General features: G+C 42.6%; 2 protein-coding genes across 4 annotated transcripts; both read left to right on the top strand.

Moving 5' to 3' along the window:
* The first annotated feature begins 7,360 nt into the window (after positions 1 to 7,360).
* Positions 7,361 to 10,568, top strand: HOXB8 (homeobox B8). 2 transcript variants are annotated; one of them, XM_007428484.4, is made up of 2 exons: positions 7,361 to 8,307; positions 9,112 to 10,568. In XM_007428484.4, exons 1-2 carry the CDS (start codon positions 7,881 to 7,883, stop codon positions 9,414 to 9,416), a joined length of 732 nt encoding a protein of 243 aa, XP_007428546.1. In that variant the 5' UTR covers positions 7,361 to 7,880; the 3' UTR covers positions 9,417 to 10,568. The 2 variants fall into 2 exon arrangements, with proteins under 2 accessions (XP_007428546.1, XP_007428547.1); XM_007428485.4 differs by having other exon boundaries at positions 9,109 to 10,568.
* An 884-nt stretch (positions 10,569 to 11,452) lies between these two features.
* HOXB7 (homeobox B7) lies at positions 11,453 to 17,963 on the top strand. Of its 2 annotated transcripts, XM_088143480.1 has the most exons (3): positions 11,453 to 11,533; positions 12,491 to 12,845; positions 16,810 to 17,963. In XM_088143480.1, exons 1-3 carry the CDS (start codon positions 11,474 to 11,476, stop codon positions 17,061 to 17,063), a joined length of 669 nt encoding a protein of 222 aa, XP_087999606.1. In that variant the 5' UTR covers positions 11,453 to 11,473; the 3' UTR covers positions 17,064 to 17,963. The 2 variants fall into 2 exon arrangements, with proteins under 2 accessions (XP_087999606.1, XP_007434272.1); XM_007434210.3 differs by lacking the exon at positions 11,453 to 11,533 and having other exon boundaries at positions 12,300 to 12,845.
* Positions 17,964 to 19,211: the final 1,248 nt, after the last annotated feature.

Here is a 19,211-nt window from a genome sequence, read left to right as displayed (position 1 = left end):
ACACCATTCTGTGGTGAAAAGTTTTCATAACAACAGGGATGAGGGGGGGGGGGGAAGAAAACACTTGCCTACATTTAAGGCTCTTTGTAGACAGAAGTCCCAGAAGAGAAATCTAATTTCATAGACCGATGTACAGAATTTTTCTACCGTTTTTGCCTGCCATCATTCTTTCGAAATTTGATAGGCAGATTTTAACTTTACCTTTCAAAATAGCATTGCCTGGTTTGAAGGATTTTCTGAAATGGCAAGCAAATAAATCTTTTACTCCAGTATGTTTTTAACAGAATATTTTAGCGGGTTTTTGAAAAATTGCTTCCTTCAAAAAAAAAAAAAAAATTGGAATGCCCACATCCTAGGCAAGTTGTCTTGGAGCAGGGAAGAAGGATTGCTGGGTGAATCCTCTACAAAGCAAACAAGCAAATTGCTTCTGGGGGATAAAAATATAGGGTGTCCCCATGGCTTAAATTCTGCAAACTTCATATTGTTTTGAAAACCAACTTTATATTGGATTTTTAAAGGAAAAGTCCAAGCTTCTGCATTTGTCTGTTTAACTTCTCCTAATAAAAAGAAAGTCGGAGGTACTGTTTGGTTTTAGATAGTATTACCAGTGTTAGGGAGTCTATAGCACCAGCTGAAATGGAGGATTCGGTTGTTTGTTCCCATTTATTTGCCTCCAATGATTCTCAAAGCCAACCAGATATCCTGAGCATTGCAGGAAAACTGCTCTGAAATTCTTTCAAGGTGAACATGGACATTTTGTAAAGAAAAACACTCTCCACATATGTATTAGCATATTAACTAATTTTAGTCATAGACGCGTTCCTAGACCTTATTAGTGAAGACAAGATATGTTTTTGAAAGCTGCATTTTTGCTAACGCATGGATTAATAAGAGAAACTAGTTGATTTCATTAGAGAAAAGTCTCTCTGTAGAGGAAAAATGTTGAAAAAAATATTGTTTCTTCAGTTCCATAAGGTCGAAATGTATTTTCCACAGTTGTTTAATGCCTCAGAATAAAAATCGATTTAAAGGGGACCCTGACCTATATCTCATTGTGTTATACTGCTTCTTCTAAACCTTCAGAAATATTTGCAGTCATGTTTTGTTTTTCTTTAGCGGCTCTTTAGCGTGTATTATAAAGATCTTTTAGGTTTGGTTTGGTTTGTTGGAGATACTCTCCTTTGTCGCTTAGCAAAAGCTCATTCTCGGTGTATTTTTCTTCCTTTCCGTGTGAAGTCGGCTCCATCTTTAAATCTCTTCGGCAAAACAGAAATAAAGCGGTTCTCTCTCTTTCGATTTGTAGCTAAAAGAGTCTTTCTTGTTACTTTTAGAATAGGAAAAAACCCCGACACATGAATGAATGAGGGAATATATGTGAGTGAGTGAATATGATGTTTATAAGGTACAGCAGAGAGGTGTAGACACGTGGAAGTTCTTTCCACAGCCCTGGAGGGTGATGATCCAGAATTCTCCAACTTCGGAGGAAGGAAGGAAGGAAGGAAGGAAGGAAGGAAGGAAGGAAGGAAGGAAGGAAGGAAGGAAGGAAGGAAGGAAGGAAGGAAGGAGGAAGGTCTACTAAGAATTTTCCAATGCCCAATTGGGCTCTTGTGATTTTACCCAAAAAGTAACTCAGATTAACAGAATAACATTTCTGGATTTTGCCAAAGTCACCTGGGTTCCTTCATATCCTATCCAAGGAAAATAATGCATGGTGGTTTCCATTCTTACTTACGTCCAAAATCCACACAATTGTATAATTATCTTTGAAAGGTAATCAAGTCTTTTAAAAAACCCACACAAATTATCTTCATTACCACAGACCCTGCATACATGTATGTATATGTATGTGTGTGTACACACACTGACACAAATATATATTCTAAAAGGAGAACGAAATGATTGCTGGATGCTGGATTTTACTGGAGTAGAAGTAGGAGAGTAGCTTGTCATAAAAGAGAGAAGAAAACTCTGCGCAGTAGGCTGCAATAAAAGAATATGACCGCCATAAAACTTTATAGGGTATAAATTTCTGAAGGTTAAGGAACTAAGCAACTGTAAAGCAAACAAGAGTAGGAAACTTTCAGAAGCTCCTAAATTACCAGAATGTCTTTCAACGGTGGGGGAAGAGGAGGAGGAGGAAGAATAAGCAGGATGCATTTTTGCCTGTTTCACCCAGAAATAAGAAACACTTAAAAATAGAAGGGGGAAAATGAAATGGGGGGGGGGGGCTGGGGGGGAGGGAGAAAGCATTTCTTAATTTATCCGCCTCTTGTGGGTTCTGTAAAAACCCTGTGTTCTGGATTGCTTCAGCCTTTGTCTAGCATTTCTTATCACTTTCAAGTTGCCAGCATCCTGGATCATAAACTCTCAGCAACAACCCCCTTCCTCCCCCCCCTTAAACACCCCCACCACCATCACCACCAAATGTAGATACACACTCCAAGTCCTGGCCAGACGTCTGGTTTTGGAAAGCTTTTTCTGCCCTCTTTTTAATCTATTTACAACCCAAGCTTTCCCTTCCAGAGCAGAATACTTCAATTGTTTAGTCTTGGGCTTTGAAACAATGGTGGTTTTTCAAAAGCAGAATCCCCCCCCCCCTCTCTTTCTCTCTCTCTCTCTCTCTCTCTCTCTCTCTCTCTCTCTCTGCCCTGAAAACGACCGGATGAAAAGCAGCGCAGTATAACCAACCAAGACTTCTGAGAAGGAGACGGTGGTCACTTTCCAGTTACAGTCATAGAAGAAATCTTATACACTCCTCAGTGATTTATCATAGGCAACAATCGTTTAAAATGCACACAATGGAAAAGAAAAAGAGGGGGATCCATAAAAGCATCGCAGCCAATCTTCCTAACCCATCTTTGCTTATTGGCCATTTATAATTTTTACGGCGTCGTACTTCGAATGATCGTTAGATGGTGCTATTACTCCACGGTACAAATAACCGGGCTGCTGCGTCTTTGCTTTCCTTCCCTCTTGAGTCTACAACACCTTGATTTCATTAGGAACAATAAACGGAATTGTTGCTCAAAACCATTGTGAATAAATCCCCAAGCATAAAATATAGGACTAATGATGGCGATCTTTCTGGAGCGTTTCTTCTCAGAAGGGTATAAATACTTGGTCCATTGGAAGGCGAGCAAGGAAGGAAGGATGAAAACTTGTCACACAAAGGCCGCAGGAAGAGCTCCTGCGCACACCCCGAGGCAAAGAAGGGCAGTTTGTATAAATGTTCCTGCGCAACTCCCATTTGTCTTAACAGGGCTTTGTGGGGAACAATTTAATGCTGAACTTGCTACTGAGAGTATCATTAAATGTGTGTGTGTGTGTGTGTGTGAGAGAGAGAGAGAGAGTGTGAGTGTGTTTCTCTCCCCCCCCCCCACTGTAAGCAAACAGCCCTTTAACTGCAGAATGATACAAACCTAGCAATGTCCTTTGGCCCCTCTACTTGTTTGGTGGTGTCAGAAGGACATGATATTTATACTGCCATTTTCAAAATGTAGGATTTATTTAGCTAGAAAGGAAAGATAGGTCACAAATTTTAGGAGGCGACATACGTTGTCCAGCTCACACGGATCTGGGTATACTTTGATGGGAATCGGTTTAGATCATTATACAGTATGGCAATTTTAAGAGAATCGTCATAAATATCCTTAAATATTTGCAGGGTTGTTGAGCCATTCATTCTCCAGTGTACTTGTCCAGCTTTTGAAGAATGTGAAGGAATTCCCTGGCAACAGAAATTCCTGCATATCTTGTGTTAGTGATTAGATACATTAGAAAAAGACGGACCGTTCAGAATGAAACAGAGGCAAATTTACCTCTACTATGGCCCTTTCAAAATACAGTTAGGTCCAAGTGACCCAAAACCAACCATTCTCTTTTTAAAAAAAGGATGTAAACATGTGTGTGGGTGTGTACGTGTGTGTGCGTGCATACATGTCTCTCTGTGTGTATGTGAAACAAGTATTTTCCAATGCAGCACTCAAGTCATAATGCAGTGGCCATGGTTTAATATAAAGCACTTTCACCCCACAAAAAGGAGAAGAGACCAATATGAGGTGAAAAAAGGGAAATTAAGAACCCATTTTAATGAAGGTGTTTTATAAAAAAAAATGTACAAGAAAGAGAACAAAATGTCACAAACAGTTGATGTTCCACAAATGGATTAAAGAACACTAGAGGTTTTCTACATTACAAAACTGAACTTCGGGGGGGGGGGGGGAGAGATATTGAATGCGTGTAGCCAGAAAACAAGAAAACGGAGAGTCCCATCATCTCTTTTCTACAGCAATTCCAGGCAAAGTTCAGCAACTCTAAAATACATAAAAGCTGCAATCTTTTAACCAGATGTACTTTGTGCTAATTAATAGAAAAAACCCTCTTTTTTTAAAATCCACTCACGGAGCTATAAAACAATGAGAACTTACAATTTACCAAGTGATGTATTTTGGGGGAAGATTTCCTAATAAATCTTTCCTCCGCTGGGTATTTGTAAATTATATTCTCACTTTCTCTCGTGGTTTTTTTTCTCTCCCCCATCCCCTATAATAGAAATATTTGCCTTTCATCAGGGGCCCCAAGTACAGTATACCAATGATTTAATGCCGATGACTGATTCTTGCTCCAGAGATGGCACTTCGTAGGATATCAAACACTAAATTGCCCTGCACATTGGTTAAAATGTTAACTTCCAGGACAACTCAGCTATCTTATCTTGATTCCGGCTCCTCTCCCTCTCTCTCTGTCTCTCTCTCTCTCTCACACACACAGAGAGAGAGAGAGAGAGAGAGAGAGAGAGAGAGAGAGAGAGAGAGAGAGAGAGAGAGAGAGAGAGAGAATGAGAGAGAAGCGAACACTAAGCGCATCTTGGTAGGTAAGCATTTGCAGATTAACAAATGCATTCGGAGATGCCAGTCATGTAGACCTTTTTTTAAAATGCCAGCAAATCCTATGTATTTGAGAATTGGTTGTAAATACTGTACATATTAGTGGTGGGAAATAATTTTTGAGAAAGCTTACGGAGAAATCCTGTCCATATCTATTCAGAGATAAAGCCTATTAACTTCAGTGGTGTAGGACTGCAGTTCACAGGTAAGCCTTGGAAACTTTGCCGCTTAGTTATTAAGGAAACAGTGGAGCTGAGTTCTCAGTAAAGATCCCAAAGATTGCGCTATAAATCTGGGAAAATATTGGAAAAGGAAGAAGCCGACCTCTGTTTTGTTCTGTTACTGGGAAAATTTATGGAGAGCAATAATCAAACATTTTTAAAAAGCGTTTCTTCCACTCAGCAGACACGAAAAGAAAATACAGAAATAAAACCTCAGCTTTATTTTTAAGCACTCATTTCAAGCATTTCAAGGAATTACTATTCCTATAATGGGGAGAGAAGGGTTGGAGAAAAATAGTCTTTAAACAAATGAAACAGACTTGTTCTTAAATGTAAAATGTAATTTTTAAGCCTTCTTGTTCTTTTTTGTTTCTTTCACCCTCCCTCCCAGTTAAATAGGTACCACAGTATGAATTATTCTTCCAAGGGATATATTTATCTCAGGATTTTGACTGAAAGAAAAGATGTACAGGATTTCGAAATGATTTCTTGTGAGAGGGCTCTTTGGCTTCTGGACTGGAATCGTTTTGGATTCATCTTTGGGATGTCAACCAAATACAACTGTGATGATGGGGCTGGTGGGGGGGGAGAAGGTAAATTGCTTGGCCCTTTCCACGAATCCCCAGTACAAAAAGTGAGATCCCAGGTTGCAAAAATCTGTTATTTCATCATATTGCAGAAATGACATCTGTGTATGTCAGGGTGTGAAGAAGTGACTGGAGAAACAAGCTTATATTGTAGAGTAACTTTATATTTAAAGATTAGGACTGGGATCTTATGGAGCAGGGAGGGTACAGCAAGCTCCAACGCCCCGCAGTCCAGGAAACCCGGTCAGAATAGTTGCTGATGGAGCTAAAGGACTCCTAGAATTTACTTTCATGTGGTCATATGGGGGGGGGGGGGGTTGTTGAGTTAGCAAAAGCTGAAAGCAACTTCCAGCAATGTCAGGAAAATAAGAAAACCTCCTCCTTCCTCCTATAACTCTCCCCCCCCCCCAGCATCCTTACCGATTAAAAGCACCTTGTGGTTGGAAGTAGGCTTTTGCGGGGGGGGGGGATGGTGCTACTTCTGGGGATGGGTGCGTGTGAACGCTCAGCTAAGAAGACCCACAACTGTGGTGGTTGGGAGTTAAGGGGAGGCGCGAGGCGGCTTCCTCTCCGCTGAAATAGAAGAGGGGGAGGAGGGGGGAGGCATAACAGGAGAGTGGGGTAGGAGGGGTGATACCAGGGAGCTGAAAAGTCAATGTTATATATGAAAAACTATAATCATTTTAATTCAGTATTGACACCCCAACATCTTGCGATAATGGCGTTTAGGCGCCAATCGAAACCTGGGTTTTTATAGCTGTAGAGGAAAGAACTCATAAAAACCCTTTAACAGCTTTTTATGTAGTGCGATATAACCAGCGAGAACATCTCCGAGTGTGTGGTTTTGTTTTGTTTTGTTTTGTTTTGTTTTGCTTCGCTTTGCTTTGCTTTTTTAAATATTTATTTGTTTGACTCTCTGTCTGTGCGAATGTCTGCGTGTGTGCCTCTGCGTCTTTTTACTTTGCTTTATTTTTTTGCGCTGTATAGTTTGTTAAACAGTTTACGGCCCTTTCTTTTTGGGGAGGGGGCCATTACAAATGGACCATTTCTTTCTTTTGGCGCTGATACTTAAACCTTTATCAATAATAAGGAAATTGATCATTAAAATGTTAAATCTGACTACCTCGTTTGTTTTAAAATATGTTGAGGCTACAGGACGCCGTAGGATTTGATAACTCGGTATTAAAATACCAATTACATTTATAGGAGGCTTTTAGAAAAAAAAAACGGGTAGCAATTAAATCCGGCCTCTTTTTACAGTTTTCCAAAGCAACCCTGACATTTTCCAAAGGGCTAAAACTGCCTCGTTAAAATAAAATTAAAAAAAATAATAATAAAAAAAATGAAAATTAACGATGAGAGCAAAGCCTCTCTTTAATTTTTCAACCCTCCCCAAATATAAATCTTTTGGGTGGGCTTAGGTAGATGATTTGTCGCGAGGCGAGAGATATCTCATTAACGTAGATAGTTTAGCATATTTAATCTCTATATTTACCCCACCCACCCCCTCCCACTCTCCCTCGCGCTCTCTCGCGCTCTCTCTCTCTCTCTCTCCCTCTCTCGCTCTCGCTCTCGCTCTCTCTCTCTCTCTCTCTTTCCTTCTCTGTCTCCCACTCACTCTCCTTCCTGCTCGCAGGCTGTTCAGAGTCCGTGTGGAGTACGTGGAAACCAATAGGATGAGCGTTCCGTAATAGATGCAAATGATCCAGAAAAGACACTGCGAAATATGAACAAACTCATTTGCTCCGAAGTAAATCACGGAAAACTGTTTATGAACTGGCACCTCTCCTTGGAAATGTAAAGCGAGAACTTTTTTTAAGTGCCGATATATACATATATATTTTTAGGGGGGGGGTTAAAGAAGAAGGAGGAAAAAAAAAGAAGAAAAAGGAGAAGAGAGAGAAAGAGAGAGACACACATACAGAGAGGAATAATAATAACAACAGTCACAAACAACAACAGCAGCAGCAATTTTAAAAAGAGGAATCCGATACCATGTTCACTGGAAAAGAGTTTTGACTACATCCTCGGGATTTTTTTTTTTAAAAAATCTATGTATATCTGTATATATTCCTGGAAATCACAAAGACTCGTGGGTTGGCGCCTCTTCGCTATCTTCTAACATCCTGTGGCTTTTGATCGCCCCTAACCCTGGTACCTAGACCTATTTAAGATAAGCTATTTATATGACAATGAGCTCCTATTTTGTCAACTCCCTCTTCTCCAAGTACAAAACCGGGGACTCCCTGCGCCCCAACTTCTACGATTGTGGGTTCGCCCAGGAGCTCGGAGGGAGACCGACGGTGGTGTACGGGCCGAGCACGGGGGGCACCTTCCAGCACCCCACCCAGATCCAGGAGTTCTACCACGGGGCGTCCTCTCTCTCCAGCTCCCCTTACCAACAGAACCCCTGCGCCGTGGCGTGCCACGGGGATCCCAGCAACTTCTACGGCTATGACCCGTTGCAAAGACAAAGCCTCTTCAGCGCTCAGGAATCCGACCTGGTGCAGTATCCGGATTGCAAGTTAGCCTCCACTGGCCTGGGAGAGGACGCGGACAATTCGGAGCAGAGCCCGTCTCCTACGCAACTCTTCCCCTGGATGAGACCGCAAGGTGAGGAGGCATCTTAGGAAGGGCCAGACGTCCAGCCACCGGGGAGGCATTTCCTGAACCCATAAAGCAACTTCGCCCTCCTTTTTTCCCACCTCTTCCACTATCTTTCATCCCCTCCCTCCTTTCCCCCCCACCTCAGCCCTCGGTTACTTTGTACTGTTTTATGAGCGTCAACTTTTGCACCTCTGAATTGCTTTATCGCTTAATTACCCTGAAAGGAACCTTTTCTCCTGAATGGGGAGAACTGGACTTCTCCCCCCCCCTTCTTTCAATCGGAGAAGCTTCCCTTAAAGTTTATGGTACTTTTACAACCTCCGAGACCCCCTTTTTGTGTCTCTCCTTGGCCTCCTCCGCCTCCTCCCTCCCTCCTCTCGCCGCTTTGGTTATTATCTTTTAAATCTCTGGAGATGCGAGGGGGGCAGGCGGCGGCGGCGTTGTTTTAAGGGCCGGGGAGGGCGTTCTTGCCAGAAACCCAGGATGCTGGGGAGGGAATAATTTTCCCAAGAAAATGACAGGGATGGGAGGAAAGGAGAGAGCGGAGTGAGCTATCCAGGAACCCGGGTGATGTTGGAGCTCGGGCGGACAGAGCGCATCTGTGGATCTCTTCGCCTGTGCCTCTCTCCATCCACTGCTGTGTAATTAACCTCCTCTTTGTACCGTACGAGAAGGGCAGTTCCGTCGCTGCCTTTGTGTGTGTGTGTGTGTGTGTGTGCGCGCGCGCGTCTTTCGCTCTCTCCCTCTGTCCCCTAACCTGGTGGCTGTGTCTTCTCAATCTCCTTTTCTCTCTCCCCCCCACCCCAGCAGCCGCTGGACGGAGGAGAGGCCGGCAGACCTACAGCCGCTACCAGACCTTGGAGCTGGAGAAGGAGTTCCTTTTTAATCCTTACCTGACCCGCAAGCGGAGAATCGAAGTCTCGCACGCCCTGGGACTGACCGAAAGGCAAGTGAAAATCTGGTTTCAGAACAGGAGGATGAAGTGGAAAAAGGAGAACAACAAAGATAAGTTCCCCAGCAGCAAATGTGAGCAAGAAGAATTGGAGAAACAGAAAATGGAAAGGGCGCAGGAGGTGGAAGAGGGCGGAGAAGCACAGACTGGGGACAAAAAGTAGGCGCTGGAAGACTGGACAGGCAAGCCTCAGAAAGCCGCCCCCCCCCCCCGTCCTTCCATTAATTCCAGTTAACGTGAGCGGTGGTTCCGACGGGGGGGGAGGATAAATACTGCTTGGGGAGGGGGATCTCGCCTTTTATTGCTGTAAAACAATATAGCTGTGAGCGTCTTCTTCTCCTGGTTGTCCTTTGATACGTACAATGAACTATATATTTAAAAAAAAACACCCGAAACATCATGGGGTCTTTTTAGCCTTGTTGTTTGTTATTTTTCATCTTCTGGCCAGTTAAGAATTAGTAATAGTGTAATGCAATAGCTTCTGTTAACCATGGCTGTGAAAAATCTCCCTCCCTCCCTCTCATTCTCTTTTTTCTCCCCCTACCCTCCTTTGCTTCCCCTTTTCTTACTTGAGATCAGTGCTATGGAAATGATGTACAAAATACAGTATATACAGTATTGCACTTTTGAAGACTTTCTTCCTTACTCCTTCCGTTTTTCTTTCTTCTCATCCATCCTCTGAAATGTGTGTGTGTGTGTGTGTTTTATATATATATATATATATATATATATATATATATATATATATATATCAGCCCCCTCCTTGTCTCCTCTCTCTTTCATTCCCTGACTCTCTTTGCGTTTTTCTCGTGTTGTGGTTAAACTCCTCTTCTGCAGGTAGCTCTGAAAATATACCCAACAACATGAAACTGCCTATTTATGCTGTAGTTGTCTTCATTTTTGATTGTCACAGACCCTCTTTCCTTTTGGGTTCCCATTTTGCTTTATTTATCTGTTTGTCTTTTTAAGTGTTTTTATCTTTTAAATAAGAAAGAAAATGAAAAAAATAAGAAAACAAAAGAAAAATAAAAGGTGTATTTCTTGTTTTCTATCTCTTTCTATTCCTCTTCCCATTTAGTTGGCATGCACACAGTGGAAGAAGTTGTAAAAAGTGTTTTCCCCTCTGGTTTTTTTTTTTTTTTGGTCCCCTCCCCCCCCCTTAGGTTTACTGTGAAAAAAAGAGAATGTATACTGTATATGTGAATTACTTTATTGGGGGGTGGGGAAACTAATGCTATATTTTGTTGTTCTCTCTTCACCTTGTTCTATTGTCGAAGCTGGAAGCAGCGGAAGAAAGGAGTTAAAATAAAGTTTGCAAGCCACAATTTCCCCGTGACATTGTTCTTTCTTCATTCTGCTTAACACTTCCTCCTGGACGTCTAGAAGAGAAGGGTTGGGGGGGGGGGGGAAAGCACGTCCAAAACAGCTACTGCCGTTCAGGAAAGCCTTTGGAGAGACACCGAAGAAACTTATGGCTTATGGCTTTTCGGGGAAAATGCACCTGAAATTTTGGTGGAAATTTGGGAAGAGGGAAGGAGGGCAGAGAGAGAGAAGATGGACTTCTTTTCCTTTGAAAGATGTCTCAGGCGTATCTCACATGGCTTCAGGTTAGGAGACTGGATAAATATTCTTAGTTTCAGAAAAGTTAGCTAATGATGTCTGCATGTGCCTTTATTTTGCCACTGCTGAATTCCAGCCTTTCTGCTCCTAACAGGAAACTTAACCCCCTCCCCCTTCGGGCTCTGTAAGGTTGTCAGTTTTGGTGCTCCCCACCCCTCCCGCGATGAGCTTCGTGATATATACATGCACCTCCATATCCCTCCCCATTTTTTTTTTTTTTTTTTTTGCAACTTAACCTTGAAAAGAGGACCTCGGCCAATCTCTTAACTGCAAGGCCAGCTTTATTCTTATTTGTCATAGAGGGCTTTGATAAGTTTCAGTGAAACGTGTGCCTTTCCATCTCTCTTCCCTCCCCCCCTGCCCCCCTTCTTTTTCTCTTCTGGAAGCTTTCCTTGCTTCCCCAGCAAAAAAGCAGAGTAACCAGCTGGTCACATTTTCCTTCTCCCTGTAATTGAGTCCAGCAGAAGAGCTGACACGCTTAAATAGAGATCTGTTGTAATCTTTCCTCCTCCCCCCCTCCCCCTTCCGCCACCAGAAAAAGCAAAGCGAGCTCCGAGGCTCAGCGCCTGTGGCAGTGGAATAAATTACATATAGAATTGAATGGCATTCAGAAGGGAAGCTACTGGAGCGGGGAGGGGTGGGGAGGTAGCAACCGAAATAGTAAGTATCCCTGTGCTCGGATGGGCGATGTTGGTGCGGGTCAGATGCTGAATCGTCGCGGGGGGTGGGGGGGGAGCGGCGACAGATGCCAGCGGAATGTCGGCTTATAAAACCCGCCCCAAGACCGCGAGATAGGGCGGGCATCTCTCGCTCTCGCTCTCTCAACCCCGCGTTTTTCTGCTGGGTACTAAGCGGGAGGGAGGACAGGGGTAGAAAGGAGAAAATTATATATATTTGTATGCCGTCAAGATCGACTTCACACGTCCAGAGAGAGAGCGAGAGAGGACAAAACAAAATCGATGGGAAGAAATGTTCCCGTGTAAGCCCCCTCCTGCTTGGATCGACCAAGTGGGTCCGTTGCTCACCCTCACCCCACTTCTCGCTGTTGATTCCGCGGCTGTTGACTCCCTCTTTTCTTTCTTCCTGCCATAGCTTGGTACCCCCACCCACTGCAAATCTTTCTTATTTTCTTTTCCTCGGCGCCCCCCTCCGCATCGGTTTCCCTGCTAGCTTCGCTTGAGAAGTGATACAAACGGCGGCTTACTGACTCCTGCGCGCATGATTTCGCTCCTTCCCGCTTCTAGCTTGGGAGGTTCGGTATCTATCCTATCATTAATAATGCATCGTATTGTATAAATCCCGGCCTCTACTCCATACATAGTGTTTTTCCCCCTTTTCCATATTACAAGGGGGGGGGTATAGTTTCAGTTGGGGGAGGGAGAGTTGGAAGGGAGGGAGGAAGGCCGGAGCGGATTGGTGCTGTTCGGATCACGTGGACCAGAGTCACGTGGCCAAGGGAGGAAAAAGGGGGTCCTTTTTGGTGTAAATCTGGAGTCTAATTCCGTAATATATCACGGTACCTCGTAAAACCGACACTAAAACGTCCCGGCCTACAAATCACCCGGCCAGATTATGAGTTCATTGTATTATGCGAATGCTTTATTTTCTAAATATCAGGCCGCAAATTCGGTTTTCCCCTCCGGAGTGTTTCCCGAGCAAACTTCTTGCGCATTCGCTTCCAATGCCCAGCGCACCGGCTATGGCTCCAGTTCCACGGCCTCTTTCGCTGCTTCCATGCCTGGTCTCTACCCTAGCGGGGGAGGCATGCACCCCCAGCCCCCCGGCATGTATTCCAGCGGCTACGGTCTGGACACCAGCTCCTTCAACATGCACTGTTCCCCCTTTGAGCAAAACCTCTCCATGATGTGTCCGGGAGACGCGTCCAAGCCCAACTGTAACAAAAGCGACCAGAGAGACCCGGACTTGCGGCATGAAAACAACTTGCGAATATATCCTTGGATGAGAAGCACAGGTGAGATCCTTCGGGAGAATGGCGGCGGTGGCGGGAAAACCTCGGGGAGAAACCAGGATCAGCGGTCGGGAGGGGGGGAAGTGGTGATATTGGGAGTGGGGGAGGAAAAGATGGTGCTGAACTCCTTTTATGACGTTTGCCTCCTCAAAAGGAATCTCTCTCTCCCCTCCCCCTCTCTCGCTGAGATCCCACAAGAAGGTAGCCCTTAAACAAACAAACAAACAAACATTTAAATATTTATTCCCTCTGTTGTTTCTGCTGCTGGCTTCCTGTATACCGAAGACAGGATGTCTTGGGAAAACCAAGCTGTACTATTAAGGGGGTGGGGGGTGGAAGAGAAGAAGAGTGAGAGAGAGATCGTGAGAAGACAAAGTCTTGTTTCACTATCCTTCCTTCCTTCCTTCCTTCCTTCCTTCCTTCCTTCCTTCCTTCCTTCCTTCCTTCCTTCCTTCCTTCCTTCCTCAAGGATTGCAAACACATAAACTTAGAAGTAAGTTTCGCTCAAATCCTGCTCAGGAGGTTGATTCCTGGTGATTGCTTAGCCGTTCTCCTTTACAAATGTTTTTAAAATGACACCAGGCAGGGAAAAAAAAGACGGAAGGAGTCAGCGGTAGAGAACCAAACGAGGAGAGGTTGATTTGTGCACAGAAGACACGAGTCCAAACACTGCTGGGGTTTGTTTTGTTTTTAAAAAGACCATTCCATCGGAACAGGAATCCCCCTCCCCCAAATGTCCTACGTCCTTCCCCTCTCAGGACTTGCAATTGCAGACGCAGTTCAGACCCACCAGACTCTGGAAATCGGAAAGGGAATCAGAGAATATCGTCCTTTCCCCAACCCACCCTAAAATGTATGCGTGTGTCAAGTTTTGGAACAGGAATGTACATAAGAGACTTCTTGTGGTACCAAAGGACTCTGTGAGAGTAGAAGAGATGCATTACGCCTAATCTCCCCCCTCCCCAATTGTGTTTAGTCTGCGTTAAGTACCAGCAGTCTGACCTGCCTACTTTTCTCTGTCTTCTACCTGGTGTTACACCGTTGTTAGGAAAAGCAGTGCGAGCTACACTCCAAGATATCTTGCAGAACACAGAGGGAAAGAAGGAAGCACCCACCACTGGGCTCTCTAGGCTAAACTGTCCTTAACCCGTTATAGCACCGTTATCACATTCAATAATAGCTCTGCGCTTCTCCTGAGAGCCAGATTTCTCTTCCATGCTTGGTGGGATCGGTGCTTCCCTTTCTTATTCCCACAAATCAACCCCATCAAACCAATTACTGTTACAGGATCCCAGTAGAACAAGCACATTGTATTAAAACCAACCAAATCGAATCCTACAGATGTAGACTTCTGAGGAGCACAGAACACTTCATCAGGTTGAAGTGGAAGAAAAAGATTGTTTAGGTTGCAATCCTATGCACACATCTGAAGGGAAATCAGTAGTATTTACCTCTGAGTAATCATATATAGGACTGCACTGTAAGAGGTGGTGTGTCTCTTAATGTTGCCTTTTCAAGTTTATGTTAAGTTTCTTAGGAACTAACAGGTGGAGGAAGGCACGAGTTAAACACTGGGAGATCACTCTTTCCCCTTATTGTTAAATGTAGGAAAATTGGTTAGACTTCTGTTGGATCAGCAAGTACTGAACAGATTGTGGTCTTTGTGTGTGTAAATGATTCTCCTGCCACATTGGTAATAACAAGTGTTCTCTGGAGTAGATAACATTCTCGAATATGAGCCCCTAATTTTTTTCTCTGTCTCCCAGGCTGACAACCGCAGGCTAGAGGTGATGAGAAAATTGAAAGGGGGCAAATTCCCCACATTCTTCCAGAGCTAGAATGTTAGTGAGAGTGGTCATTTCAGTGTGAGAGGGAACATGATTCAGTCTGAGGTTGTCCATAGATCAATAGGCAGGTAACTAAACGGATGTCTGTAGGAACAGGAAGGGCTCCCTCTTTGGCGATTCTACCAGCCTCGACTATCCTGAAATCTGCCAATTTTCCACTGATCTTCCAGTGCAGCCTTCCTCACTCTGATGCCCTCCGGATGCGCTGACTACAGCTACCATCATGCTCAGCTACAATATAAGTTGCGGTCCCACGCTTGTGGAGGCACCTGATTGGGGGACGTCGTGGTAAAGTTCTGTTTAAAGGCATTTTATGCCCCACGTAGTTATTTGATACATCTGGAATGGAAAGAGGTGGGTGAGGGTAAAAATTCAGGCTAGGTCTCTATCCAAACGGCAAGAAAGGAGACCAAAGCCGGGGTGGGGGGTGGGGGAACAAAGGCGGTGTGTGTGTGTGAACATGAAGGCGCAGTAGCTACAGTAACTTCAAGAGCCAATATAATAGGTTAACTTTTCTTTCTTATTAGGTAATCCATAAACTGTGATTTACAGATTGCATATCAAAGCCCAGCTTTGGGGTTGTCTGGCGTGGGATGGGGGAGAGGCAGTTAAGAAGGACGTCCTTTTTTCCCTCCACTTTTTAAAAAAATAGCAGCAAAGCGATTCTTGCTGCTTTGGTGCTGGAAGAGAAGGCGAAATATTGAAGGACGGAACGCAAGCAGGACGCGAGGCAGACCTCTTATGGAGGGTCTGGTGGCTTCTTTCCCCATTCTGACAAATGCAATGAAAATGGGATTCCTTTTTCCACTCAGTCTCTCGTTACCTTTTTCTCCCCCTCGCCTCCCCCCCCCAGGGCCCCCCACCTCACATTTCCTTGCTCCTTGCCTGGAATTGGGAGATTCCCCTGCCGAAGAAAGACGGGCCATTCGAGATGTTTACAGCGTCCCGTTCAGCAGAGTTTACAACCCACATTCCACAGACATCTTATTTTCTCCCTCTTTATATCCGGCGGACTTTGTTGCTTTTTTTTCCCGAAAGCCGAAGACCTACGCCCCCTCTCCCCCTCTTGCTAAACAGTAAATGAACTAAGTCAATCAACACATTTCAGGGAAGTAAAGTAAGGCTATTTTAGCTCGTGCAAGAACCGGCGATGAAACCCATTTACTCAAAAGCCGGAGCCTCGAACCTGTTAGGGGGATCAGGCCATCAAGAAATGACTGCAGAACTGATTCCTGGTTTGAATCCAGATTCTTTGGATGCCCGAGTAAATAGTTGTGGTCAAAGACAGGACGCTTGCTTTGAGGAATTCCCATGTCGACTAACTGAGCCCAGCAGCTTCCGAATTTCCTAATGAAAAAGATCCAAATACCATTTTTTTTTCCTCAGGGGAAGGGGTGGAATAAAATAAAACACAACCTGGAAAAGGAAGGAAGTAACATTACCCACACATTAACCTTCACTGACTTAAAGAAGTTTACCAGATGTGGAAATTTCTGCAGGGAAGAGGCTTCCTTGTAATTTCATCTACCCCAATTCTTGTTGCATGATTTAACACTTATCACACACCTTATGAGGAAATAAATAGCAAGCTTTTAATAGAACCTTTCATAGATGCTTGCATTCCTCAACAGGAATTTTTACTGATCTTTATTGGTAGGGACAGAAATCTGGACATTTAAAAAAAGAATGTATTGAATCTCCTTGAGTAAAATTTGCATCACCAGTAAACTGTCCTAAATCCATTCAATCTGCAATCCTTGCCTTAAATTCACCTTGATATGCCTCCAAGTAAGCATCAGTAAGCTTATGTTGTGCACCTGATAACCCGCAACATTTATTTGAAATGATAGAACTGAACATTAAATTCCTGCCTAAAAAAGCTGAAAAAAAATCATTGGTGAAATTCAGAATATGTAATATACTTTTAATTTGTTCTAATGGTGTCAAAGTAAAAAATAAATACAGCCTTTATATAAGGAATCAATGTGCCTTATTTAAAACTAGATAGTCTTAAACGGATGTTGAATATGGCTGGGGGTAAAGCATGTTAAAACACAGACACCCATAAAGACGTGAAAAACCAAAATAAACTTATAAAATTCTACTTTATTGTTTTGCAGGGACTGACAGAAAGAGGGGCCGCCAGACCTATACCAGGTACCAGACCCTGGAACTGGAGAAAGAATTCCATTACAACCGTTACTTGACCAGAAGGCGACGCATTGAGATCGCCCATGCTTTATGTCTTACAGAAAGACAGATCAAAATCTGGTTCCAGAACAGACGGATGAAGTGGAAAAAAGAAAACAAACCTGCAGGGTCAGGCTCAAATAGCCAGGAAAAACCAGAGGCTGAAGAAGATGAAGAAGAGTGAAAGAAAAAGAAGGGGTGCAGGTGGGAATGGAAGGGAGAGAATGGGACTGAAAGAAAAGGGGGGGGAGAGAGAGTGAAAGAAAGAAAGAAAAAGAAATGAGAAAGGAAAGAAAGAAAGAAAGAAAGAAAGAAAGAAAGAAAGAAAGAAAGAAAGAAAGAAAGAAAGAATCTGACCGCACTGTTCCAGAAATTTAGAGGGAAAAACAGAAATGTAAAAATTAACAAATAGACTGTACATTGAAACAAGAAACAAACATCTAAGCAAACTGAAAGGATTCTTTCTTCTGCTTCTTGACACTTGGAAAACTACCTATATTAACACTTCTCTCTCTTATTTTGTTTGTTTTTGTACAACAAAAAAAGAAATCTACCTATTAAATGTCTCTTTAGAATCAAATCTAGATAACTGTTTTGTTTTCATGTGGGTATACATATAGTCCAAGTATTTGTAAAGCTTCTTGTTTAAAATTTCTCTCTTTTTTATCCTCTTGTAATTTAAAAGAAATGGTTTATGAAGTAAAAATGTGGACGTGGTTAGCACTTTTCCTTAGAAAACGTGAACTCCAAATGTATGAAGGGAACACAAAACTTAGCAGAAGACAATTGTTGTACATAATTCTATAAGATTCCTGTCTTCCTCTTCGTAGGTTTGTGCCTCTACGTCTGATTACTGGTGCTGTATTTTTTGTTTGTTTTTTTCTTGTTTATTTTATTTTATTCTGTTTTTGTTGGTGTATATTTTTACATGTTTGGCAATGGACCACTTCATTTTTACTGTCACTAGAGAATCTGAAATTAATATTGTGCTGAGTAAAACCAATGTATATGATAGGTAGCAAATACTTTAATAGTTTACCAACCTTTTTGATTTGTATTCTGTGATTACTATGCGTAGAAAAAAGGGGGAAAATAATTAAAAATAACATTATGAATAATGTGTCCAGTAATGACTTTGTATGGGTGAGGGGGTGTCATTTATTTGGTGTAATCAGGGAAGTTTTCCTGTGTCCCCCCACTGGTGCAAGCTGTCTTCCCTGGGCTTTGAGTGAGCAGATTTCAAATATCCCTTCCCAGATCCTACTCCTATTTTCTTCAATGTGTTTTTTGCAATCCGACTGCAAAAATCCAGCATCCTCCTCTGTTGATCATACTATGTTAAAACCACCAGCTATTTTATTCTCACCCTCATACCCACTTATGGGCTTACCAAAGTCAGTAGCTTGGCCGCTATGAGAACAGAATGCAGGGTTAAATCCTGTGACGCTCTGCTTAAGGGTTGACTAGAAGAGCCTTGGTTAAGAAAAGAGGAGAAACTGTGTCATGTGATCCGTGGTAAAAATCCTTCCCTTTTTCTCATCCAGCTTCCTCAAAAGACAAAAGAACAGCAAATAAGTTATGCTGCTGCTGCTGCTACTACCATTACCATTACTACTACTACTAATAATAATAAGAAGAAGAAGATGAAATTCAAGCAGAAAAGCACACGCATGCTCAATTCCTTGGATTTTCTCTTGATTTGTATCTTTATCTTGCTTTCAGCTTTTTATAGGGAAACATCTCTTCTATCTGTCCCAACCAAAAGTTAACAATGAAAAAAAACACACAAATGAGAGTGATTTAACTCAGAAAAACAAGTGAAACAACATTTGTAACTAATTTCAGACACATTCAACGCATCATTTCAGTTTAGGTTTTGCACTTCGACATACTAGAACAGTATTGCAGAACTAGGAGAGGAGTGGTATCTTAAATACTGAATATTTTATTTTTTATGATTGAAAAGTACAAAGTTGCTTTTGTTTCCATTATACACAAGGTGGTTAATGATCAGAATTTAAAGACAAATAAATAGGAAAATCAAGGCGAAGCTTCATCCATTACTTAAGTAAACTTAAAGTAAAAATAAAAAGATAAGATTGAAGTAGATATTTTCAATCTCTCTCTCTCTCTGAAACATTATTCTGATTTTAAAAAATTATTCTTTCCAATATTTTTCAGAGTTATACCTTTGGCTTCAAATGTACAGCCCTAACTTTATTTCTGAAAAGGAAAATGTTTAAAAAGAATTACTTGTAGATTATGAAAAGAAATAGACGATCCATAGATAAGATCTTGTAATATTGCATACATTTACACTTATGCACACACA

Source organism: Python bivittatus, unplaced genomic scaffold (genome assembly GCF_059951505.1).
Source record: "Python bivittatus isolate LINGU-HERP-01145 unplaced genomic scaffold, Pbiv_v1 ctg000410_np1212, whole genome shotgun sequence".
NCBI lineage: Eukaryota > Metazoa > Chordata > Lepidosauria > Squamata > Pythonidae > Python > Python bivittatus.
Note: the sequence above shows the minus strand (reverse complement) of the source record. Positions and strands in the feature narration are given on the sequence as shown.

What these genes read in the sequence shown, in the direction of transcription:
- HOXB7 (XM_088143480.1), top strand. Translation starts at nt 11,474, where the DNA reads ATGGCATTCAGAAGGGAAGCTACTGGAGCGGGGAGGGGTGGGGAGGTA. An exon ending in GGGAGGTAGCAACCGAAATA is followed by an intron (nt 11,534 to 12,490) that starts GTAAGTATCCCT and finishes TCTAAATATCAG; the next exon opens with GCCGCAAATTCGGTTTTCCC. An exon ending in TCCTTGGATGAGAAGCACAG is followed by an intron (nt 12,846 to 16,809) that starts GTGAGATCCTTC and finishes ATTGTTTTGCAG; the next exon opens with GGACTGACAGAAAGAGGGGC.
- HOXB8 (XM_007428485.4), top strand. Translation starts at nt 7,881, where the DNA reads ATGACAATGAGCTCCTATTTTGTCAACTCCCTCTTCTCCAAGTACAAA. An exon ending in CCCCTGGATGAGACCGCAAG is followed by an intron (nt 8,308 to 9,108) that starts GTGAGGAGGCAT and finishes CCCCCACCCCAG; the next exon opens with CAGCCGCTGGACGGAGGAGA.